The 21161-nt window shown below is 39.1% G+C and overlaps 1 protein-coding gene and 1 pseudogene across 1 annotated transcript in view; one reads left to right on the top strand and one right to left on the bottom strand.

The window, feature by feature from the left end:
- LOC137274581 (uncharacterized) overlaps positions 1–21161 on the top strand; it is a 195469-nt gene that overhangs the window by 69152 nt on the left and 105156 nt on the right. Inside the window, exon 2 of the mRNA XM_067807847.1 lies at positions 18509–18625. Within this exon, the coding sequence (XP_067663948.1) occupies positions 18509–18625 (117 nt within the window). The remainder of the gene's footprint in view (positions 1–18508; positions 18626–21161) is intronic.
- On the bottom strand, positions 10039–12032 carry LOC137274721 (uncharacterized; annotated as a pseudogene).

Consider the following 21161-nt stretch of genomic DNA (forward strand, 5'->3'; position numbering starts at 1 on the left):
AAGCATAAACTCAGGTTGATTGTCTGTAATATGATTACTGGCAGTATTTTGTGAATGTGTGTCTATACTTTGTAAGCTGTAATGTGCTTTAGTGTCTGGCTTGTTTGTGTTATGTCATGTTCTTTTCTCTTAACTATCTGTGTAGAACTGTTCTCTCTGTTCTGGTCTGACTCCAGAGTACACACTGTATATGCTTCTGAATAACCTTGATTTTAAGATTTTATGTAGAAATAAAATGTCTTGTCTAATTTTTCTGTTAGAAAATGAGGAAAAACTATAATTCTTGATGGTTTCATGTAACTATATTTGTCAGTTGTTTAGGTAGCTGCGTTATAATGCTTACACAAATCATCTAGTTAGGTCTGAAAAAAAGTATTGATGCAAAACTGTAATGAATACTATTCAAAAGAAGTAACATGACACAATGACTACGGACATGGAAACATTGCATGTTCTTTACCTTCTGTTGTGTGGTATAGTCATATTTTATCCTAAGAAAGACTCGATCACATGTATACTTGTAGTATGTAGGCCTGTAGTGGTAAACTTGCTGTATGTACAGATATCTGCCAGCAGATGACAACCTGATCAAGATCATCCAGCTGATATGGTATATATTCCCTTGTATTGTTGTTTGAAGTAATAGGAAGCTTCATGAATGATCTGTTCTGGTTCAGTGCCAAGAGTAAGGTATCAAGCAGGAATCTAAAAACCGTAAGCATTCTGATATTTGTTCAACCATTCATTTCTTGCAATTCAATTTCACTAATGTGAATACGTACATTTAATTTAACTTTGGTAGGCACATACAGATGGGTCATTCTATTTAAGTATACAATTGACGTACCACGTGAATCAGCGATATGTCAAATAAGGTATGTGGTCTGGTGGCCTGTTAGTCCATACCCAATTCCTAGACTCTTGTGGCCTGTTAGTCCAAACCCAGTTCCTAGACTCTAGTGGCCTGTTAGTCCAAACCCAGTTCCTAGGCTGTAGTGGTCTGTTAGTCCAAACCCAGTTCCTAGACTCTTGTGGCCCGTTAGTCCAAACCCAGTTCCTAGACTCTTGTGGCCTGTTAGTCCAAAACCAGTTCCTAGACTCTGGTGGCCTGTTGGTCCAAACCCAGTTCCTAGACTCTAGTGGCCTGTTAGTCCAAACCCAGTTCCTAGACTCTTGTGGCCTGTTAGTCCAAACCCAGTTCCTAGACTCTTGTGGCCTGTTGGTCCAAACCCAGTTCCTAGACTCTTGTGGCCCGTTAGTCCAAACCCAGTTCCTAGACTCTGGTGGCCTGTTGGTCCAAACCCAGTTCCTAGACTCTAGTGGCCTGTTAGTCCAAACCCAGTTCCTAGACTCTTGTGGCCTGTTAGTCCAAACCCAGTTCCTAGACTCTGGTGGCCTGTTGGTCCAAACCCAGTTCCTAGACTCTTGTGGCCCGTTAGTCCAAACCCAATTCCTAGACTCTTGTGGCCCGTTAGTCCAAACCCAGTTCCTAGACTCTTGTGGCCCGTTAGTCCAAACCCAGTTCCTAGACTCTTGTGGCCTGTTAGTCCAAACCCAGTTCCTAGACTCTGGTGGCCTGTTGGTCCAAACCCAGTTCCTAGACTCTTGTGGCCCGTTAGTCCAAACCCAATTCCTAGACTCTTGTGGCCCGTTAGTCCAAACCCAGTTCCTAGACTCTTGTGGCCCGTTAGTCCAAACCCAGTTCCTAGACTCTTGTGGCCCGTTAGTCCAAACCCAGTTCCTAGACTCTTGTGGCCCGTTAGTCCAAACCCAGTTCCTAGACTCTTGTGGCCCGTTAGTCCAAACCCAGTTCCTAGACTCTTGTGGCCCGTTAGTCCAAACCCAGTTCCTAGACTCTTGTGGCCTGTTAGTCCAAACCCAGTTCCTAGACTCTGGTGGCCTGTTAGTCCAAACCCAGTTCCTAGACCAGCTGGTTGAAATCCTAAGAGTGATGTTTTATATCATATCACATGATGTAGGTGTTTTGTTATGCCTCCTTCAGACCAGAACGTATGATTCCATGATTGCTTTTATTAACCTTGTCTTCAAGACCATGGTTCAACAGTATGATATCAGTGTATTACGGTAATGAATGAAGAGTGGTAGTGTGGGCCGATATATGCCTTGGCCACTCAGGAAGGTATGTCTGAGGCGTTGGTGTTTGGCTATCTCAGTCTTACAGATTCATGGGATTAGTAAGTGTTGTTTCCTTGCCAAGTTGGACGCATCATTTAGAAAATTGGGATCAATTTTTTCTAAATTGAATGATATAATTAATGTTTTTTGTTGGTTAACACTACAGTCAGCAATATTTCAGCTATTGTCTAGTGGTTAATATCATGAGCATCAATCTATGCCATTGTTACAGTGTTACAGTGACATCAGCCAGGTTGCCAAGTCAGAGACCCAATTCTAACCCAATCTCAATTCAGGATGTGAGTCATATTAGTTTAGAATTGCAGACAAACAACTTGGCTCAAAGTGAATGTCATTTATGCTGTCTAGTCTCCCTTAAGAACCACCTTCTCCCTTTAGTTGACACAGGATATGGGGCTTAAGGAAAACTGGAAGGCATAATTGGCTGTGACTTTGAATCAAGTCGTTTGCCTGCTGTCTTAAGTTAACATGAGTACATCAGTCTATCAGACAATGTTTACCCTCATTCAGCAGGGACCATGATGCAGGACGTTAACTGCAAAATCTTTACCATGGTAATCTGAGTCATTGTGTAAGTTTCACTTGGCATGAAGAATTAAATCTAGCATCTCACATCTTGTCAGTCCAGGAACTTAGTTTATAAATCACTCATGTATAAATGATGGATGTTACAGTTTGGAGATTTTGAAAAGACTTTGTTAAGCTGGTTATTTGTTATCTCCAGCTTCACGACTAGCAGAGTTAGTTGTAGGGTTCAAGCATCATTATGGATGATTAGTCCCATTGTCTGGCAGACGTTGAACAAAAAGCTGAGGCAGCTCAACACTGCCAACACGAAAAGGTTGGCCAATTACATGTCATTGTACAAATATTGGATTTTGCCATGATATTCTGGCAGGGCCATACCTGTATTTGTATGTCTTTCCTTCAGGATGTGACTTCATTGAAAAAGTTAAGTGAATGTCCCAGGATATACTTACCTCTGCATCATGACAATGTGATATTAGTCTATAAAGTCCTGATAGTAGTTCCTAAACAACTGATGTAACAAACAATGGGATAGCGGATCGTAAACAGCTGATATAACACACACCCCCTCCCACACACACACACACAGAGGACAGAACTTATCACACACACACACACTTGTGATACTGGGCCATATATGCCTTATCATAATCCCCTATATCATAACCATCTGATAGTGGATCATAAACCCATGATATGACAATGGGATACTGGATCATAAACTCCTGATGTAACAGTGTGATGTTAGATCATGAGCACCTGATATAACAATGGGATAGTGGATCATAAACCCTTGATATCATAAACATATGATGGTGGATAATAATGGCGTATATCATAACCATGTGATAGTGGATATTAGACCCCTGATATCATAACCATGTAAGTGTAGTTCATAGACCACTGATATCAGACCACAAAAGGCGACAGTGCTTATCAGGCTCGCTGACTTGGTTGACACTTGTTCCCAGTTGCACAGATCGATGCTCCTGCTGTTGATCCTTGGATTGTCTGGTCCACCCTCGATTATTCACACACCGCCACCATATAGCTGGAATATAGCTGAGTGCGGTGTAAAACTAAACTCACTCACTCACTGATATCAGACCTATGTGATAGTAGTTCATAAACCCCTGATATCAAAACAATATAAACGTAGTTGTTACACTGTGGGTATCGTGACAATGTGAGTGTAGTTGTTAAACAGTGGATATCATAGCTATGTGACAGTGATGTGTCCAAATGCTAAAATAGTTTAGACTTTGAGCACAAATTTTAGTCATAAGGAAAGTAATCGTGTTCTGTATTTTCATTCTTAATAATCAGTCTAGGAAAAGGTGTTTGGCAGCTGCACAGAACGGAAAGCTTTTCATTTATGAAACATGCTTCAAATACTGGTAATATGTGTGAAAACTGTAGGAAGGAGAACACCTATCCTTTCTGATTGCTGCCATAGACAAATTGCAGAGTAATTTACATGATCTCAGTTTCAGTTGTATTAATATTTTGCACTTCAGTATGAATCAAACAAGCATTTTCAATGGACATTTCATTTCTGTATTCACATTTATGCCTCATTTGGGATCAGTTTCAGTAATCTTTATGAGGCCAATTTCTAATTAGCTGTTAGGATTGAAAAATACAATGCTTGTCATGTTGTTTTTCCAAATGTTTATGTAATGATGAGATTAGTGAAGACATGAATCATGATACAGTTTAAACAGTTATGTTTATATCTATATATTTTGACAAATAATCAAAGCTATTTTTCTCTGGGACTGAGATATTATATTTAAAGGGCCTCTGGAACAATGGGGATGGCATCTGGATGTACAGCAAGCACATGACGTGTGTTTTGAGTGTCCCTTGTTGAGAGGTTTAACAGTGACAGTGATGAAACGTTGTGTAATGTATTTATATGGACTGTGAAGTAGCTGAAGGTTTCTGATGCGGTGCCAAGTCCCTGGCTGCAAGCCTCATATGTTCACCTGCTGATGGCTATTTGTTTTCTGAATCTGCTTAAAACACAGCTAATCAGAGGAATGACATATTGGTCAGGGGGAACTTTCTGGGTGATTACTTCTCCAATATCGTTCTCACTGGCACCAAGTTGCTGCTGCACTGCGGTGTCAATACTCGTATCTATGGACATGTAATACTCACTCCCACTGCCTTTTCAACTTAAACGAGCTGGAATTCCTGTGAGAGTCGTCTGAAAACTGTCAGTGAGATGATGGAAGATGTTTGTTCTGTCATGTTCATGTTTTAGGGCCAAAATGGCAGAAAAGTGAAGGAAGCTGTCGCCATGGTTACAGATTTCAAACTCAAGTTAGATTTGCATTAATCAATTAGATCGTTTTGTATTGCAATGGCCAATGTTTTGTTGGGTGAAGTAGCAGATGCGATGGTATCCAGTGTATGACTGTCGCTGCACGGTCTGCATTAGAAGCGGTCATTAGGACAGCATTGTGTCCGATGTGTTTGGCATAGGCTGCTCCCGGCATGGCTAATCTTAGAGGGGAGGCTGACAGTGCCAAGATCTCTATCAATAATTAAATTGTGCTGGATAGAATGTACTAACACAGATTACCTTGTTTGGGGGGAAGTAATTCCCTCACTTCTTTTCAAAAGAGGCTTGGAGTTTGTCAGAGAACATGACGTGTTTTTGGTCTGTGATACTAGTACACTGACAACTGTTCTGGAGTCTAGTACAAAGACTTTGGACAAAAAGGTACGGAAATAACATTTGTGAGTGGGAGTGCTGGAACACTGTGCAATCTCTCAACGGAGATGTGAGTCAGCAAGGACCAATGGTGCCATGTAGGTTTTGTATTTTCTTATCAATTGCTTCCTAACAGGATGGGGAATAAGAACTCAAAGGTGAACTGTGGATGTACATGTTGTTGTGTATCCTGTCAGAGACGTAAACATCGGGCACACCCAAAGGAGCTACAACTGAGGTAAGTAATGTTGGTTTTATGAGCACGGTGGTCAACCTGTGGGCCTTCATTAGTTTTGGGAGTAGTTGTCAATGACACTAATAGTATTCTTTCATATCCCATTCATCTGGCATATCAAGACAAATTCTTTTCATTGATTCAAGGTGTGATTGTATCTGATGTATTTTGTTTATGAAACTCAGAGAAATCATTGTTTTTATGTGTCTGTTTATCTCCTACATTTCTCCTTTATGGTCTGCTTTGGTCATATTGTTGTTACAAAAAACACAACACAGCTTTCATCTGACTTCTCTCCCAAAATGTCTGTGATCATTTTAATAGTAAGTAATTGTCACAAAAATCTATGGAACCTTTTTATCCTCACAAGCACAACAAATATAAAATATACCACTTATGTTCAGTGAAAGACAAGGATGGTGGCAAAATGTGATGTGATACATCTATGTATTTAGTTGCTACGATACCAACAGAGGAATTCTGGTGCATACTACCAGAAAAAGGTGGCAAACATCATCATGGCGCTCATGTCAGTGTTAAGCTGATGTAAAGAAATCCTCCGTGAATTTATGTTTTTGAAGAGTCTTGCGCAATATATGTATGTATTCAATTCTTGACAATGAGGTTTGATTTTATTTTACTGGGAGATGATCTTATCAGTGAACATTTAGATGAGAAACCAGATGGTAATGCCACAAGACTTACGGCATTCTGTTCCACACTACTCAATCCGAAATATTATGATCAGTGAAATGTTTTGAGGAACAAATATCTTGTTGATGACAGTGCTTTTAGTGCAGTCTGTAGACAAATCAACTTTCAAAGGTATCAGTGTACAGAATTACTCCTCAACAATATTAATGTTCGGTACCTCAGGTGCTGTGTGTCTTGTGTTATAAAAGGGCACCATCTGATATATGACCAATTGTGGGTTGTGTTGGCCGTGGGGAACAAAAGGCAGACAAAGGGCAATCTGAAATGGAAAGAAGAAATTGAAAAAGTGTTATTTAGCCAAGACTTTTGCCATTTACAGTTTTTTGATCAGTTTTTAGGTTTATCAACATCATAGCCATGTTTGTTGGATTCACCAAAGTGATAAATGACCGAGACTCAAATTTTCCTCCATATCAAGCAAAGACCTCCATGATGTAACTGGAAAACTGTTCAGATTCGAGTTAAACCCTACTCACTCACTCGCTCACTCGCTCACTCACTCACTCACGCATCTTGTCAGCATGCTCAGAACCATATTTGTTGCTCACCAAGTAATTCTATCAACATTTTCATCCAGTGCTGAAGGACTTATATTCCAAACTATAAATTGTTATATCTTTGACGGGCAACATCTGATAAACAAGCAACCATGCACTCCAAAACATTGTGCTATTCAAAATAAAGATGTTACATCCATAAATGTTGCTTTTCTTAGGAATGATTTAATATTCTACTGTGCCTCCGATATGGTCACAGATTTTCATAACACAACAATAACAAGTGTATTCTTAAATTGTATATTTCAGTTCAGTCAACTTGAAATTAAGACTGTGCATGTCTCTGTGTAGTGACAAATGCAAGTACTATTTGTGTGACAACTTATCAGAACAATCTGTCATATTCAGATTTAATAGATTAACCCAGTCCCTATGAAAAGTTGTAATATGTAACAGATTCACAGATCACAATCAAAGCAACATTTGTTTTGAGATTTGAAAAAGTTCTAATCTTTCAAGGGCATTTAGAAGCGTAATGCATAAGATAAGAAAAAATTATGGATGTCAAGTTCTTTATTGTGAGTAACACAATGTTTTTGAGTGTCTGCTTGCTCCTTCATAAATTTTTGTTTTCTTTTGAAAATGTTTTTGACCATTACCAAGCATGGAATATTCAACCACAATGAAAACAAGATTTCCTTTTAAACTGATAATTGTGAAATGCTGTAAATACAAGCTAACTCTAATTTCTCAGAACTCTGTCCCAAAAAGTGAAATGAACTCTTAAAGTTGTGAAACACATGAAATCAGACTGGGATGCTTAGATGTTGTACACAATGGGCAGCATCATTTTCTGCATGAGAACAGTGCAGGCTTGAGGTTGTAGTGCTGGATAGTGATCACTGCTCCCTGTAGATAGGGATATTTTTATCTATCCACAAGACATAAATTGATACTCCTAATATGAAAGTGTATATATGAATATATTTATCATATTGGATCTGCTCTATTTAAAAAATAGTATTATGATTATTACAATGTCCATAGTATAGGGCCGTCTCCTATTCTCGCGGGTTTCCTATTCCCACAGTAAACACATTTTCTGCCGAGGTCGCCGATGTGTGATACTTAGCGGTTGTTTACATCATTGACCAATAACTAGGAAGCCGCCCAAGTCTGTGATTTATCAAAATTTTGCAGTTTAACGAATATTTGTGAGTTTTAACCAACTTGGAAAAATCGTAACTTTCCCCCGCCCTTCCCGATAAGATTCCCCTTCCTTACACGTAATAACATTACTTTCTTGTTGTACCACGAGAATAGGAGACGCCTCGAAAAGTCAGCGGCTGACAACCATGTTTTTCATAGAGCTCAAATGAGACAATACACTTGATGGATCAAGCAGTTGATTGATGTAGATGTTAGAGGAGGAATCTCTTCATTTAAAAACAACAAGCATACATACAAAAAGAACTGTTTATATTATTTTTTCAGCTGATATTTGTAAGTACCCCGAGAATAGGAGACGCAAGTATACCAAGCTAAATAGAACAGGTTCTTTTCAAATTGGGATTCATTTGGCACTGAGAACAAAAACAACAGTTTTAATTAATAAATAATTATCATACACAGTGAAACATTTGTCAGCAGTGAAACTGTATCATATTCTATCCATTTAACTACTGATGTCCAAATCAAACAATATCTGTCTTGTTCATCGTTGGTATTGCCTAACATTCAGAGGACTTGAATGTTGGAGTGGAAGGAAGTTTCTGTTTCTAGTCACAAGAGCTGTCATGCATGACTCCAGGCTTGTGTGTTGGCCACATAGTTGGCCATGCCTCATAGACAAGCTCCTCTCCATTTCCAACTTTTGGAGCTTCTTTCTGTTGTATTGTTCTCTCTTTAAACACTCTTAATGTGGATCTCATTTGGAATTTGTTGTGTGTTTGTCAATCTCAGCCAGTATGTAAATAATTTAACAAACTCTTTTTATGATGCCCGAATTCATCTGTGCAATAGGAACCTGAGACGTTCTGTAGATCCTGTCAAGTCTTACTAGGGGCGGCATGACGTATTTTGTTCAAACACATTTCATGATGAGTCAGCAGATGGTTTAGCAGGCACTGTGTTCAGATGGCTTAGCAGGCACTGTGTTCAGGGACAGGTTTGGGTCTACATGGTACAAGATGGTTACAGATTATGCAATGAACCATATGACTGCATCGATAACAACTTGTTCGTTGCCTACAGTGAAGTTCTGGTGCAGATTCTTATAGATTTATTAAGATAAGATTCTGTATTGAAACATCTCTCTAAGAAGATGTTATCCATCACATGTTTTGTTTGATATTTAACTCAGACACATCATAAATCTCCATATCAAACTCACGAACACATCGTAATGAATTTATCATGACAAACACCCTTACTTTAAACATGGACTGAAAGAATGCGACAATCAAAATAGCGTCTGATTGCATTGGCATAACTGTCTTATGCTTGAACTTACACTGTGTTGGCTCCCACCATTGCATTCAGCACAAAAGTTTGATCTAGTAGCATGCAACGGGACTGGCAGGAAGGAAAGGGCTTATACAAATTAAGCAAAGTGGTTGCTGAAACAGCAATTTCTCGTAAGCATTTGAACTGTCATGTGATCTCGTGCAGGCACTCCACCTTCGAAAGGCTGCAATAAAATGTTTGAAATCCATACTGTCATTCACTATCAAGCTTTTTAACCTTTTCAAGAACGCTACACAAAATGATGTAAGTAACTGCAACTCTATTAAACATTTATCAGCTTGTGTGTCGAGGTTAGGTCAGCATAACCTGTACTGGAATGCACTCTAGCCTCGTAGACTACACTCACATTAGGCCATTTTTGGCCTAGAAGTTACAGCATTTGTGTCGCTGAATTCTCTAAAGAGATCATAATTTGAGCTGCACCAAAGTGACATCTGGACAACCCTGTGGCCCCAGTGACATGGATAGAGTGATTTGTGTTTACCTTAGAAAGATTTCAACTCTTTGCTTAGTGATGGCATGAATATCTGGCAGTGTTGCAATACCAAATAGCGTCATCATCTAGGAAACAATCCCTAAGTTTTTGCCAAATTTGGGAAAGGATGGATGGGCATTTCCTGAGATATTTTGCAAATGATGCAACAGGGCAGGATGGATCATCAGGATTTTCTAACTGCGGATTCAAGTTCCTTGTCGTTTCCATGATGATTTTTGGTGAGTTCATCCAAACATTTTTTCACACAATTCCTTCCATTAAAATTCTTTGCTGTTTCAATGTATCCTTGGTCATCACATGCATATTTTTCCCACCTCTTCAAAAAAAGTACAGTCTAACATCAAACTGAACCTTGTTTAGAAGACCGACTGGTGTGTTTTGGTTCATGTAGGTTGATGAATATAGTTTCTGTAGGTCGATCTCACTGATCGAGGGATGGTGATTTCTTACTCCCTTTCCATTTCTCTTCAATTCAGCTGCTGCAGACCGAAATAAGTCACTTGCTTTTGCAAACTCCTTGTCTTTTACAATATCAAAGTCCTTGTTACAAGGGGGAGATTACAAATAATGATTGAATCCATGTCTGATGCACTCTGGAGAGTTTACTGTGTATTGCAAAGCATCAGTCCTTCTGACATCCAGGTAAAACCTAACAACGCCATTCAAAGTGGCTTGATCAAAATCTTCGAAATTTTCATTCTCACCCTTTTCTTTCAGATATTCCTTTGAAAATCATGAACTCTGATAATTTGCAATTTGGAACTTCTTCTATCATATTGATAATGGATGCTCATGATGTCAATTACTGGTACAGACTTCATTATTTACAACTGATTGTCAAACTATTTTGGAGAGCGGCAAACAAACAGTCATAGCAAGAAAGGTTATTTTTATGCTCCTTGTGACCTGCAGTCAGGGTAGTCTCCCAGTAATGAATAGCGTCATGGCTGGACCACTGTTTGTAGTATTCTGGCTGAATGGTGTCAGTATTGGTAAAGGCTGTGTAACCCCTTCCTGTCTGGCATGTGAGTGATCTGCTCCATCGTCCAGGCTACTTGAGGTGTAGGTTCCCACTGTCTTGAGATTCACCCTGGTACTAGCCACTGATTCCTTGTGGTCTGTCAATATCTGTCTGGGCTTGTTTCAAACAAAAATGTCAAGTGTGACAAATTCATTTTCTATATCTGAACCGTGTGTTCGATGCTGTAGCATGGTAGTGGGGACGTTGTGTGATTGATGTTAGTCTGTGCTTTACTGTCTGTGACATCCATTACCTCTTTCCCTTCCATGGAGCTTCTGATACTGTTCCGTTAGGGATTCTACGACCCTTCCTGGGCATTCCCAGCATGCAAGGCAACTCCTGGCTGTATAGTCATTGTGAGAAAGAATGTAAGTGGAGCAAGCATTTCACACCTCGGCCAGCTTCATAAGCAAGTCTAGAATATGCATTTCAGAAAATGAAGAGAGTCTCAGTCCTCCTTTTCATTGTACTTTATGTTTATTATTTAGGAAATACTGTTCACTTCAGAACCTAGATGTTGGTGTTATCAGAGAGAGTTTTGGGGTAGAATATGTCCCCTTTTTTAAGGTAAAATGTGTCCAGTGGTGAGATTTTATGACCACACATCAGCCGAAAGATGAGAATTTGTGGAGCATGACATTTCGGAGTATATTTTAGCTGCTTCGTCAGATAGAATGGTGATGCTCCCTCATCAAGTGAAATGATGAAGGAATATGAATGTACCTTGACACGTTATCCTCCACAAATGATAAAATTGACAAGCACAAAAATAAGTCTCATCAACCTTTTCATCTTTATCTACATAAATAACAATATTTCGAAGAAACTTCAGAGCCATCATACTTCTTATTCACAAAAATCATCCCTTCAGCCTTTCGTCCCTGTCTCTAACCATCCAATCAGACTGAAGTATGGACACAACCAGGAGGTGTTTCCCTGGCAGCAAACACTGAATACATATGTGGCTGGCGGGATTGATTGCTCCCTGTTGAGAGAAATGAGTTGAAATCATGTTTGCCATCGTCAAGATTCAAACCACTTACACATTAACCAGAATCACTTTCCCTCCAGCCCTTGCTAACCTGTGACATACGATTAGTCTCTTGCTGAGAGAGGTCTGGCTTGGGAGCAGCCATTACTTGGACTATCACCTTGAAACTCTAGATTTTCAGATTGACAAATATTGGGTCTGCAAAGAGGTTTAATGACTTGATGTTCATGTTGGTGTGGACCAAATTACTCCACGCTGTGTTTTGCTGCTGTGGGAAAATTAGTTAAAGTAAATATATCTTTTGGTGTTTATTACACAGTTAGGGGTGCATTATGGTAGGTAGATATAAGCCACTGGGTATAGAGTTTATCGTGGTCATTATTGTTGATGGTAGTGGTGTTATTGATGTAAATGGTCCAGACATGTTATCATGTTATCTGTGAACATTCCAGGATTAACTCACTCATTTCTGAGACTCACTCACTCGCTCACTTCTATCCACCAACTTATTCAGTCAGTCCAGGCATAGCATTACCTTTGTACGTTACCAGTATTGTCATCTAGTGTCTCTAGACTTGTCTTTTCTTAGTCAGTAGATAGTCAGTAACACAAAAAGTACTGATTGTTTCAAAACTTATACACTGAGTAATCTTACCTTTTTATCAAGTTTTGTTCACTACTCAAAATATCACTGAGAAATGATTTGTTTGTAGTCCTACAATCAAATTGTCACCAGTCATCGACTTGCCATTGAACTCCCAATTTGGATGTGTAACTGCTATTGGTCAACTGACTGAGAATCTATTTGGCTTTGGGGCCACCATTAGATTCTGTCCATCATGGACGTGTCACATTCATTGCTGCAGTCATCTGTTGAATGGTCCTTATGTGATATGACAATTTACAGTTTACCAAAACTGGACTCATGGAACTTGTGGAGTCTTCCAACAGACGTGTTCTGTCCTATCTTGCGTCAACTTCTGACAGCCCTGTCAACTTGAAGCAGAATCTTGCATGAAAGCTGTCAGCCTTAATTATGTTAGGAACTGCTACCTTTCACAGCTAGTGGGAAAGAATTTAACAGGTTCTCAAAGATGTTGACAAATTGTGAATGAAGTGTTGTGTCTGTGACTTGCTGAATACAGGGAAGACAGACAAAACCTGATAGAACTGAATTGAAGGACAACAATGTCGCCCATGTGGATTGGCTTTCTTTAGTATTATTATCTGGTTCAAGAAAAATGAGAAGTATATTCTTGGCATCATTAGTTGTTTTCACTGTGCAGATATTTAAGGATTGATTGTGTGTTTCTTTCGTTGCATTGAAGTATGAAACTAAAAACCAATGTGCAAACTGTATGAATCCGCTATGCGGATTCTTACAAAAGTTTGCACATTGGTTTTTAGTTTCATACTTCAATGCAACGAAAGAAACACACAGTCAATCCTTATAATTAAATTCAGCAACAAATACTATACCCTTTCAACAATATTTTCTTTAAACATAATCAAATTCATCGAAACAGATATCATTGTTACCACCGATTAACATTTTCGGTGTAAGAATTCGGTAATGGCGTGACATGACTCAGGTGACTCATTTACGTAAAATGACAAGCCTACCAAACCATTAGCCAATCAGCATAGAGCACCCCCAAACAGCCGTCAATCAACCAGGCTAACGTCGGTCGGCGACTCAACGTGACGCGTCCCGGTATCGGCAAAGTTTCAAGTTCAAACGTTTGAATTACTACCTGCGAACTGAAAGAGACAGTTTGAAAAGTGAGAAATGGAAATGAAACCTGATGATATAAAGTTATTTGAACTGAGATTGTAGTATTTGTGCAAGTAGAAAGAGGCTGTGATGTGACTGGGATTGCGATGCCATGAACTGAAGTTCCAACGTGCGCATGCTCTTGTCGAGACGTTGCAACGTTATTAACGTGCGGATAATTTTCAGTTGTTTGTTTATGTTAACCACAATGTATCACTTCAGTGTTTACCCAAAGTTCATTAAGGTACCCGGGTGCAAGGGAATTCCCTCGCTGTGTAAAGGAATTCCCCGACATTCCTCAGGTCCGAAAGTAGTCCGGTTCGGGGGGCGTGGCTTATTTTTTTCAGATTCATTGGGAAATGAAATCAAAAGATATGTTCCCAGTTAACCGATCAGATTGCCAGAATTTTAATGAACACAATAAAAATTTAATTATAAGTTGTATGGCTTCTTTCAAAGTGGGGATGGTGGGGTAGCCGAATGCTTAAGGCGTTCACTTGTCACGGTGAAGACCCAGTTTCGATTCCCCATTTGGGTACAATGTGCAAAGGCCATGTTTGGTGTTCCCCGCAGTGCTGGAATATTGCTAAACAAACCTGACTCACTCTTTCAACGTGGTAAAGAGTCTGTATCACTTTCAGGACTTTGATGCTTACCTCACTCACTGAAAACTGAAACACAATACAAATGATATGATGTACTCAAACCTGTGTGAGTCTCAGCTGGTAGAATCATCATGTCCACAATACACAGGATTCTGACGTTTGGAGGTACCAGATTCACAGTAGTAATCACCTTAACTGACCAACTTCTGTAATTTCTATAAGTGAACCAACAGAGACAAAAACTTGGCATTATATTATTATTGTCCATTACGTCATCTTAACATCATCTTGCCCGCAGTATGAGGTCGTGAACAGTAGTCTTTCTAATCTTGGATGTGTACACAAACAAGTAAATAATCTACTCGTTACATTAAAAACTTGATTGTGGTAAGCAGCCTCTGTCACAGAGAAAGCTCATTGTCTGGTTTATTGACACCTATATGTCTGCCTGTCTGCTAAAGACAATATGCAATACACAGCTTCAATCATTGACCCCATGCAATTTGAACTTAGCACCTATGAGGTTATGTGCTATAAACAAAATAAATTGATTTATGATTTGTGCACCCAAGTCCTGTCTCTCCCACATTATGTAATTAGACAGGTGTAATACTTGTACGCATGACATGTTTTTATGTCTGTGGGTTGCAAACAAACTACATCCATTTATCTCAGATGACTAGATCTGACGGTAACTGGTGCAAACCCTTGTCAGTTTCAAGCCCTGCTTTGTACTTGGACGAATGACAGTTTCCAGTCACGTAGTAGTTTACCATCTCTACTGAGATGATTTTTGATTGGATCGAAACGCAAATTCAGAGAACATGTATTTACAAAACCCAACATCTCTATATACATTCTCTATGGATAACAACTTCTTCTAGTGTGCATGACTTTGTTTGACAACAGTATATGAATCCATGCTGAAACAACGCATCAAGTACAATAAAAGAAGTTGTTATCCAAAAAGAATCTTACTCTCTGGTGACTCGCAATGCTTCTAAAATTCCCATCAAACAGATCATCTTTCTGTACACACAATAAGCCCTCAGCCTATCAGCAAATGAACCAGCCAATCGGAAGTCGTCGTTACACTTATGTGCATTTCCACACGCTATGACTGGATTCGGCCTGCCGAGGGCTTCATTTCGAGGGAACTAAGGTCAGGTACAAAATATTGCACTTTTGAATCGCGATTGTATGCTTATAATTTTGTTTATTTGTTTTTTAACAAGCAGCAATGTATATTATATGTCATGAATAAATGATAAATCTGTTTTAATTATGTTTGATTTTTGGGTGATCTTTAAATGAAACTTGTCAGTGTGTAGAAGCCTCATGAGTGGCATGTAATGCAGGAGGATATAGTCGACGCCTCGTCCATCCACCCATATTCATCTTGAGTGTAACTCATAAACTGTTCAACATTCTTCAACAAAAAGTGGAAGATATATCACACAGAATCTAAAGTGATGCCTCTTGCTGTTGCCAGCTTTTTGTGATTTTTATTTTTCTTGGTGTCCATGGAAACGGTTTGGACTTTACAAAAAAAGTTTACAGATATATGAAACAGAAGCTAAATGTGGACCCTTTCGCTATTAACAGATTTTTGACATTTTCATTTTGCCCAGTTCCTGTGGAAATGATTTGGACTTGGTCTCCAAATTGAGGGGTGGGCATCATTTCCAGAACACAACCTGGAAACTGTTCACTATCTTTCAAGAAGACTTGACAGATATATCAAACAGATCTTGAAGTGTCTTTGAATGGCATTTAGAAGTGATACACATAAAGGCACGAGTTTTTTATGGATGACAACTTCTTTATCGTGAAGAGTCACGAAGAGTCAGATCTTGAAGTGATGCCTTTTTGCTATTTACAGGTTTTTGGCATGTATATTTTTCATGATTTACATGGAAACAATTTGGATTTAGTCTAGCTGGAGTTTAAGTGACCGTCAGCTGATTTGTTCTTTCAAATGTGTTGGGTTGGGGGGATATGTCACCTGATGACTCTTGTTTAAAGATATTTTAGTGTCATTGTCTTGGAACTTATTCTATTCTATACTGTTCAATCTCTGGTTAATTTTATGTTTTAGTAGAACACTGTGTCTTCATAGTTTTCTAATACTCTGGTCACTTGTTACAATGGAAACACATTTTAGGAATCCTGGCAGTCTCAGTATATCTAACAACTGAAATAAACTAGTCTGAGGCCCATGTTTTGTAATATTGTCAGTGACAGTAATAGCTCTTGTTCGATTTTAAGATCAAAGTTGTAGTAGTTGCTGCCACTGACCTCAGTCATCATCAGCTTTGTTTGGGATTTCTATTTCAGGATCACAGTTGTTCTCATTGCTTTGAAATGTGATACCTGTTTTCAGATTTGACAAAATTTGACTACTTACATGTTTTCATTGTTTGTTATGTCAGGTTATAAATCCATGTTTTATTTTCTGTGGAAATGTCAAATGTAACCTGATCAAAGACAATACCATACATATATAGTTCTGTAGAAATAAAGGTTGTATTTTTATGTTATTGTGGCCATCATAAACCATTGATTACTTCCTTCTCTAAAGATCAGAGCAATTGAAACTGTTAAATCATGTTCAGAACAAGAATTATTGTTAATTTGATTTGGACAAGTAAATAAGTAGTAATTTTATAGTGTGTGATGTTATTTGAAGATACTGAGCTATGTGGAATAGGATATATCTTTTATTTTGGTTAGAAGAGTGATACATTTTGTTATTTAAAAGAAAAAGTTTCAGAAGTGAGAAGTAATTTCTTTATAGTGTGAGATATGTTGTTATGAAGTAACGTGGTTGAACATGACAGTGTTCATTGCATGTGGATATGCTGTTTGAGTTATTTACTAAAGTGAAATCACTTATTTTAATGTTCTAAATGGCGTCTGCTGACAAAAAGTGATGGAAGGTTTGCCTCATATTGCAGCTGATAGGTTTTCAGAGGAAAGTTTCTAACATGATCATTCAAGGACATAGAGAGTCTAAATTTGGGGCTTAAGGCATGTCAAGTTCATGTCTCCCCTTTCTCTGAAGATACAGGTACAATATCTGAAAGCTCTTGGTGCCTCAAAGGTATTTGTGCTTTATCCGAGAACAATCTCCTTCACATCTTCACAGACAGATCAGGAGCAGGGACGAGGTGTTAGATGTACTCTTACAAAGTAATTCTGACTTGAGGACAAGAGTCTGCCAATCTGTTCCAATCCTGCAAATGCCTCAGACTGGCCAGGGGTAGGGGCTCAGTAATCCTTGTAGGTCTTCTTGAGAGATCTCCAACCAATAAATACATTTTTAAGCAAGTACTTAAGATTTAGGCATTGTCTAGTCGAGTTGTGATATTAAATGACATTTTTCGCAAGCAGGAATTCACAGCTGATTAAACAATGCCCTTGGTCTGGTTTTGAGCACGTAGAAACAAATTGTCTGCTCCTCGTCTGCGTATTTCATCTTGATTGTGATGATTTCTTTCATAAGTTAGCTGCTTCTGTCAACTTACAGTCTCATTGGGACACATGTCACATACGCTTGTGGCAGACAATTTCATGCTACGTGCATGACCGTTCTACTTACTTAGCTCTCTGTGTATTGAGAGACGTAGTCACGGAGTCATGCAGTCAAACTTTGGCTAAGGTGATGGAGAACTGTCTGATCAACAATTCTCTTTATCAGTTGAAGTAAATTTTGAAGTTCTGAGAGTTTTGACTATTTTTTCTCAAAAGTGATGCTGATTTGAAACATGAGTTTCACAAAAGGTGTAGATGTCTTGCAATACTTTGGGGTTTCTTTTCATGCCAAGCTGACAACCTTCGATACCACTGTAATACTGTTCAAAAGCAATATTAAACCCATCTCACTCACTTGTCTATCCTATGTGTCTCTGAGTGAGTGAGCATGGTGTGATGCCCCTTTTAGCAATATTTCAGCAATATTCTGGCAGAAATGGGCTTTACACTACCCATGTTGAGAATTGAACCCAGATTTTTGCATGATGAACAAATGCTTTAACCACTAGGCTACCCCACAGCCCCTATATGTGCCTGAAAGACTGACAAATGTTTTGCACAAACTGCATTTTGATCACCAGACAAATCTGTCTCTGCACACAAAACTGACAGTGGTGTGCAGCTATGATCGAGGGTTTGGACCTTTGTAAATCTGGAAACATTTCTCCCTCCCTTTCAGACATGAAACTGCACTGTTTTGTATTTCAGTCACAAGAATCAGACGACATCATGGCTCCCTCCACGGGACAACTGGGATGCCAGTACAGGACTTCCATATGGCTGGGAGACAGGCGTGGACAGAAACGACAAGCCATATTACATCAAGTAAGACTATACTCTCTCATGTAGCACTCACTCTTGTTCCTCAGTGGCAGGGTATGTTGTATCTGACACCCACTGAGGAAAAACATGTGCCTGTCTGTCGAGTGTTACTGCAATCTCAAGAATACTAGACCACTGTGTCTTCATGGATTATCTTCAAGTGTGATAATTTTGTTCTGAGAAGAATGAGCTGTTTTGTTTTCACTGATATATGTCAGCAGAAATGATTTTCATGTACAAGCTTTAAGAAAATTAGGCCTCTTGTTACCTTGTGGAACTATAAGCCAGACAGATGCCTCCCCACCCCTGCAAGTCAGGCAACTGGCTCACCACAACCCTAAGGTATCACTACAAGCCAGACAATAGGTCCACCACAAGCCAAAGGTAGCACACAAGCAAACTGTAGCGCAAATGGGGTTGCGCAGCATACAGAATATGACAAGTCTTCTTACTTGCGAGCAAAGCGAGCAAAGGTTGGCAACGTACTTTCCTCGCTTCGGATCGAAAAATATTTGTCAAAATAAAAACATTGCCACCATCAAAAGTACACTTTCATTTCCTCATTTGGCTGTTCTCTCACATTTCTTACGCCATGTTTCGTAATTACGTGAAATATGTTTTATTCAACATTTTAAGAGCGACTCATGGTATTCAGACCGTTCTTTGCCTCTATTACCCTGCCATTTTCCAGTTGAATGGAGTGACGGAACAAGAATAAGCAGAAATTAGAAAGACATACCATATTGCCTAATTTTATCATGAACCTGTTGTAGTTTATTTGTCTTATCTGTCGTTATTGGTAGAATTTTCGTAACATTTATTGCACACAAAAACACTTCTGGCGCAATGGGTGAATGATGCAGGGGAGGTAACTGTAAGTATTCCATGTAGTATAATACTCTCCTGTTCCTTCACTCCGTTTAACTGGAAGCTGAAAGGGGGAATGGAGGCGAAGAATGGTCTGATTTACCACAAGTTGCGTACAAATTGTAGAATAAAAAATATTTCATGCGAGTAGTAGTTCAACATGGGATTGGAAATGTGGGAGCATAAGCCAGTGAAGAAATGGTTGTATACCTTTGATGGTAGCAATATCTTATTTTGACATGAAAAATATTTTTCAAACAGAAGTGTGGAAAGTATGTTGCCAACGTTTGCTCGCTTCGCTCGCATGTAAACAGACAGGCCATTTTCTCTATACTGCACAACCCCATTTGCACTACAGTTTGTCTTTGGGTAGCACTACAAGCCAGACAGTAGGCACCTTGTATCAATACAAGTCCGACAGCAGGGCAACCAAAAGCCCCTTTCTGTCACTACAAATTAGACAGCAGGGCGACCAAAAGCCCTTTCTATCACTACAAGTCTGACAACAGGGCAACCAAAAGCCCCTTTTATCACTTCAAGTTAGAAAGCAGGGCAACCAAAAGCCCTTTCTATCACTACAAGTTAGACAGAAGGGCAACCAAAAGCCCCTTCTATCACTACAAATTAGACAGCAGGGCGACCAAAAGCCCTTTCTATCACTACAAGTCTGACAACAGGGCAACCAAAAGCCCTTTCTATCACTACAAGTTAGACAGCAGGGCAACCAAAAGCCCTTTCTATCACTACAAGTTAGACAGCAGGGCAACCAAAAGTCCCTTCTATCACTACAAATTAGAAAGCAGGGCAACCAAAAGCCCTTTCTAGCAACCTGGGCCTCTTGCAGCAGGCAGGCATGTTTTAGTTTCTGTAAGGTTATTGATAAAGTAATCTCACTGTAGACTAATGATGTAATTATGTTCCTCAATAGCCAGAACAAAACAGTAGTTTTTAGGAAATCAGTTCCTATAATTTGATTTCCTAGTGCATGACGTTTCATAGAAAACACACATGGAAAGTTCTCTTTCCACTGAATGGCAAAAACTGACATATCAACTGCCAATGTATTTTTTTAATTTCAATAAAAATTGCATTATTGCAAGAAACCCAGAAGTATTAAGATTCATTGGTTCCGTGTCCATAGCCTCGAGTTGAAAAATTGCAGGCCGTACACCATTGATATTTTTCATACCATTCTGGAGGTATGAGGGATGCACTGAGAAATACAGTAAGGTTTAAGAATTGTAATCAGCTCTCAGTAATGACAAGTGATTGACAGTTACAGATTGATATTGATCAGCATGAGGCAGAGATCATTCTGATATTGGAGTAAGAAGTAGGCTTGATCATGCTGAAGACTTCGCTGTTAAATCTCGAAGGTCATATGGGCAGTTCCTTATAATTCTGCAAACTGAGTTATTTCTGTAATGCTTCATTCTTGTACAGAGGCACATGACTTCTTCTGGTGTCTTTAATTCATGAAAAATAAGATCTGACAAACCCCTGCTGATTTGAATTCGTTCAAAACCTTCTGGCATGTGTCTGTTCTGAAGCTTGTGGTCTGTTTTCTGGCTCCAAACTGACACTCATCTGTCTTTTAAATTTTGTAGTCTTTCCAAAGTTGCTTAAAAATTACCTGAAACCTTTTCTGGCACCAGAGTAGCACAGTACTTTG

This window comes from Haliotis asinina, chromosome 2 (assembly GCF_037392515.1).
Source record: "Haliotis asinina isolate JCU_RB_2024 chromosome 2, JCU_Hal_asi_v2, whole genome shotgun sequence".
NCBI lineage: Eukaryota > Metazoa > Mollusca > Gastropoda > Lepetellida > Haliotidae > Haliotis > Haliotis asinina.